This window comes from Sinocyclocheilus grahami, unplaced genomic scaffold (assembly GCF_001515645.1).
Source record: "Sinocyclocheilus grahami isolate Dianchi unplaced genomic scaffold, SAMN03320097.WGS_v1.1 scaffold285.1, whole genome shotgun sequence".
Taxonomy (NCBI): Eukaryota; Metazoa; Chordata; class Actinopteri; order Cypriniformes; family Cyprinidae; genus Sinocyclocheilus; species Sinocyclocheilus grahami.
The window spans coordinates 1,123,534-1,128,409 of record NW_015505464.1 but is presented as its reverse complement, the minus strand read 5'-3'; the positions used below and the strand labels follow the sequence as shown (position 1 = coordinate 1,128,409).

Below are 4,876 nucleotides of genomic sequence, written 5' to 3'. Positions count from 1 at the left end.
AACTTCACAAGGAATGGACTGAGGCTGGGGTCAAGGCATCAAGAGCCACCACACACAGTCGTGTCAAGGAATTTGGCTACAGTTGTCGTATTCCTCTTGTTAAGCCACTCCTGAACCACAGCCAACGTCAGATGCGTCTTACCTGGGCTAAGGAGAAGAAGAGCTGGACTGTTGCCCAGTGGTCCAAAGTCCTCTTTTCAGATGAAAGTAAATTTTGCATTTCATTTGGAAATCAAGGTCCCAGAGTCTGGAGGAAGATTGGAGAGGCACAGAAACCATGTTGCTTGAAGTCCAGTGTGACGTTTCCACAGTCTGTGATGATTTGGGCTGCCATGTCATCTGCTGGTGTTGGTCCACTGCGTTTTCTTAAGTCCACAGTCAACGCAGCCATCTACCAGGACATTTTAGAGCACTTCATGCTTCCTTCTGCTGACCAGCTTTTTGAAGATGCTGATTTCATTTTTCAGCAGGATTTGGCACCTGCCCACACTGCCAAAAGCACCAAAAGTTGGTTAAATGACCATGGTGTTGGTGTGCTTGACTGGCCAGCAAACTCACCAGACCTGAACCCCATAGAGAATCTATGGGGTATTGTCAAGAGGAAGATGAGAGACACCAGACCCAACAATGCAGATGAGCTGAAGGCCGCTATCAAAGCAACCTGGGCTTCCATACCACCTCAGCAGTGCCACGGGCTGATTGTCTCCATGCCACGCCGCACTGATGCAGTAATTCATGCAAAAGGAGGCCCAACCAAGTATTGAGTACATGTACAGTAAATGAACATACTTTCCAGAAGGCCAACAATTCACTAAAAATGTTTTATTTATTGGTCTTATGAAGTATTCTAATTTGTTGAGATAGTGAATTGGTGGGTTTTTGTGAAATGTGAGCCAAAATCATCCCAATTAAAAGAACCAAAGACTTAAACTACTTCAGTCTGTGTGCATTGAATTTATTTAATACAAGAGTTTCACAATTTGAGTTGAATTACTGAAATAAATTAGCTTTTCCACGACATTCTAATTTATTGAGATGCACCTGTAAGGTTAAGCAGGCCGCTGTGCGCGTCTCATCCAGTCCAGTAGGTGGCAGTGACTGATGTTTTGTTCCTATATCACCGCAATAGCTTTTGCGCGAGTAAGACAGATGCCGAGTAGAACGACGACATGCTGCGTTTTAGATCAATCAGTTTCTTATTAAATATGCGAATATTTTACTCTTAATCATTTACCACGCTTAATATACAGGTAGATTAAGTACACGTGTGTACCTGAAACTGCTGTTGTTTGCGTTTTGTCATTGAGGTGGTTAGTTACGTGTAACATTTTATTCAACATAAAGTGCTGTGTCTTTTACTATCGTAAAACTTCACATCGTCTTGTCGTTGTTTTAGTTTTAATCGGAAAGATCGGGAGCACAGACAGTCATGTCAGTGACAGGTGAGTTGGACTCGCTGGAATCCAGTCCTGCTTCTCATCAGTCCAGTGGTCTGAGTGGAAGGACCCTGACTTCAGAAGAGCTGGAGAAACTCAGGAGTGACCGCGTCTTAGTCTCGGACTTTAAGCAGCAGAAACTCGAAATGGATGCTCAGAAAAACTGGGACTTGTTTTATAAAAGAAACACGACGAACTTTTTCAAAGACAGGCACTGGACTACCAGAGAGTTTGAAGAACTGAAAAACTGCAGAGAGGTCAGAGAGATATGCATGCATTTGCTATAACATGTTTGAGTTTGTGTAGATGATTGTAACTTACATCTACTCTCTCAGTCTCAGGGGCAGAAGCTGGTGTTATTGGAGGCTGGCTGTGGGGTTGGAAACTGTATTTTCCCTCTTCTGGAAGAGGATCTCAGTATCTTCATTTATGCTTGTGACTTCTCTCCACGAGCTGTTGAGTTTGTGAAGGTAAAAGTAACCAAGTTGTGTTTTTTCTCACCCACATCTGGTCAACCTTTTTCCAATTTTATAACGTTGCACATTTATAAGCTAATTGTTTACATGCATTCTGCCTTTATTTATGATTATTCATTATGATTGCAGCAAAATGCCTTGTATTGCACCGAGCGATGCCTTGCGTTTCAGTGTGACCTCACTAAAGATGATCTCCAGGCCACCATACAAGTGGAGACAGTGGATGTAGCCACATTGATATTTGTTCTGTCTGCAATTCATCCTGACAAGATGCAGAAAGCCCTGGAACAGATTTATAAGGTACTGCTGATCACATGTTGCAAGAAGGGTCTGAATACTTAGGACCATGTGATATTTTAGTTTTTCTTTTTTAATAAATCTGCAAAAATGTCAACAATTCTGTGTTTTTCTGTCAATACCCAGGTGCTGTGTGTGAGGAACATGAGGAAAAAGTGATATTTTAGTTTTTCTTTTTTAATAAATCTGCAAAAATGTCAACAATTCTGGTGTTTTTCTGTCAATATGGGGTGCTGTGTGTGAGGAACATGAGGAAAAAAATGAGGGAAAAAAATTAACTTAAATGATTTTAGCAAATGGCTGCAATATAACAAAGAGTGAAAATGTAAGGGGGTCTGAATACTTTCCGTACCCACTGTAAGTACACATATTTAAAACTATTTAAGTCAGGTTAAACGTAAAACAATAAAATAGCAAACGAATACATCATTTGAAATGCACATTTAAAATTGTCACCCCTATTCCGCCACAAGAAAGCACGTTGGAATATTTAGAAATGTCGTTTTAATACTAATACTACCATACTAGCCATCTCAAAAGATAAATGTAGTGTGCTTATTTTTTCTGCGCATCTGCATAATTGACCGTGCATAATTAGCCGAATTACATTAGCCGGTTATATTTATACACTCTATATATTTATTCTTTTCTGTTCTTTTACTACTACTTTTTAATGTTGAAAAAAAGTGCTCGGCCTCTAAAAGACACAAGTATGCGACAAGTGTGCTTAACCTCTGAAGGATGTAAGTATGCGAGTTGTCGTGGCCGAGTGGTTAAGGCGATGGACTAGAAATCCATTGGGGTCTCCCCGCGCAGGTTCGAATCCTGCCGACAACGAATCGTTTTCCGTTCTAAAACTAAACTTACACCAACCAGCAAACCAGAAGCGTTAGGTCAGCTTCCAGAGCACGGAAATATTATGTTTAGCAGTAAAGTTAATTTTGTAGAATTTGACTAGTTATACTACGGAAAATTTCTGCATTTCTGAAAGGAAAGCAAAGAAACGCTCCACGCGTTTCTATGGTAACAAACGTGGCGTTCTCCACCGGATAATCATGGCGATGATCTGGATGATTTACTTGATGAAGTCGAATCAAAGTTTTGTTGCAGCACGTCTGCGTCCAAACAATCAACTTATGCTTTAAAACAAACGGACCAAAAATGTGCGAACCCCGAGGACAAGAAACAGTCCAGGTAACGTTAAGTAGCCTATCGAGATTAGCACCCGAGCTAACGTAGCTACAAACTACTGCAGATAATATTAAACCAAACCTTTTGCGTATACAGTCATAGCCGCACACTTTTGATGCAAATAATGTGTTACCAGCCTGACTGAAATGCTAAAAAGGTTTACCACGAGGCTAACAAAACAGCCTCACATGGCGATAATGTATACATGATCTCCAAGACCTGAACAAAACCAGATTCTTCCAAGACAAAACTATAAGGTTTCGACTTATTTGTACGGTTTCTCGACATGACAATGATATTGACGCTATGCCGCAGGAAATACTGGATGATGATTATCAGCCCATCAGCACTCACGTAAGCCAAATAACACGACACAACCTTGTTATGATCAGTCAACAAAGTAAACATACTTTTTCCAGTTTAATATTGCTAGTTGTTGTTTGCAGTGCGTCTCAAGCATCTGTAAAATCTCTCATGTACTAACAGGAATCCATTGCAGCAAAGACTTCCACAAGTGATGCATGTTCTCAGACAATGTCCAAGAAGTAAGAGCCTTTCAAACATGGAACAACTAGATTCAAGACTCAAGGTGTGCTGTTACTGATTGACGTTCACCTATTTCCTCAAACAGATGTTGTCCTGTGTTTCTTGGAGGAAGTTCTGTACCACGCGGTATTGGAACCAGCCTTTCACAAAGGTGAAAACTACATCAGAATCAGATCTTGCATGGACTTAAAGGCCACATGTATATTTAAAGGGGTCATATGATGTTGCTAAAAATAACATTATTTTGTTATTTGGTGTATTGCAATGTGTTTATGCGGTTTAAGGTTCAAAAAACACATTTTTCCCATATAATGTGCATTATTGTTTCTCCTCTATGCGCCGCCTTTCTGAAACGCGTAGATTTTTTTACAAAGCTCATCGGTCTGAAAAGCGAGGTGTGCTGTGATTGGCCAGCTATCCAGTGCGTTGTGATTGGCCGAATACCTCAAGCGTGTGACGGAAATGTTACGCCCCGATGCCTGCCTTGTCCAAATACCCACACTTGCGGTCTTTGCACATGACCACTTGAACACTTATATGACCTATTTCCTGTATTTGGCCTGTAAGTGTTCAAGTGAGCATGTGGACCACAAGTTTGTGTACAACTTTTCATTACCTGATGGGACACACTTGTAGTGTTGTAAAAATGCAAGTGTTTACATAGCTTAATTTTAATTTTAAATACTTTGCATTTTAAAATCAACTTCTAAATGTCTGTTCAGTAGTCCCTATAACATGACAATTTTCATTTGTGGTGCTTCTAATTAAGTGATAAAAAAGCAGTTGCAAATGTTGTACAAAATAAATATCACCACTACTCGTCTTTGCACCAATAAAACGTAAAAACACAGTTTTTCTACCAAATTATATGTAATATCTAATTATTATATTCATATTTAACTTGCATTGGAAAGGTTTCCGTGACCTCTC

The 4,876-nt window shown here is 40.0% G+C and overlaps 2 protein-coding genes and 1 non-coding gene across 4 annotated transcripts in view; all 3 read left to right on the top strand.

The window, feature by feature from the left end:
• The first annotated feature begins 1,112 nt into the window (after positions 1 to 1,112).
• On the top strand, positions 1,113 to 2,368 carry LOC107600537 (methyltransferase-like protein 6). Its single transcript, XM_016292467.1, has 5 exons — positions 1,113 to 1,307; positions 1,397 to 1,693; positions 1,772 to 1,906; positions 2,042 to 2,212; positions 2,336 to 2,368. Exons 2-5 carry the CDS (start codon positions 1,430 to 1,432, stop codon positions 2,366 to 2,368), a joined length of 603 nt encoding a protein of 200 aa, XP_016147953.1. The 5' UTR covers positions 1,113 to 1,307; positions 1,397 to 1,429.
• Positions 2,369 to 2,964: 596 nt separating this feature from the next.
• On the top strand, positions 2,965 to 3,046 carry trnas-aga (transfer RNA serine (anticodon AGA)). Its single transcript has one exon. It is a non-coding gene; the product is annotated as a tRNA-Ser (tRNA).
• A 42-nt stretch (positions 3,047 to 3,088) lies between these two features.
• The window catches only part of LOC107600550 (protein C8orf37-like), a 3,679-nt gene continuing 1,891 nt past the window's right edge, over positions 3,089 to 4,876 (top strand). For both annotated transcript variants that reach the window (XM_016292484.1, XM_016292483.1), the window contains exons 1-4: positions 3,089 to 3,403; positions 3,716 to 3,754; positions 3,887 to 3,945; positions 4,032 to 4,097. In XM_016292484.1, the coding sequence (XP_016147970.1) occupies positions 3,371 to 3,403; positions 3,716 to 3,754; positions 3,887 to 3,945; positions 4,032 to 4,097 (197 nt within the window). In that variant the 5' untranslated portion in view covers positions 3,089 to 3,370. The remainder of the gene's footprint in view (positions 3,404 to 3,715; positions 3,755 to 3,886; positions 3,946 to 4,031; positions 4,098 to 4,876) is intronic.

What these genes read in the sequence shown, in the direction of transcription:
- LOC107600537 (XM_016292467.1), top strand. Translation starts at nt 1,430, where the DNA reads ATGTCAGTGACAGGTGAGTTGGACTCGCTGGAATCCAGTCCTGCTTCT. An exon ending in GAGCTGTTGAGTTTGTGAAG is followed by an intron (nt 1,907 to 2,041) that starts GTAAAAGTAACC and finishes TTATGATTGCAG; the next exon opens with CAAAATGCCTTGTATTGCAC. An exon ending in CCCTGGAACAGATTTATAAG is followed by an intron (nt 2,213 to 2,335) that starts GTACTGCTGATC and finishes GTCAATACCCAG; the next exon opens with GTGCTGTGTGTGAGGAACAT.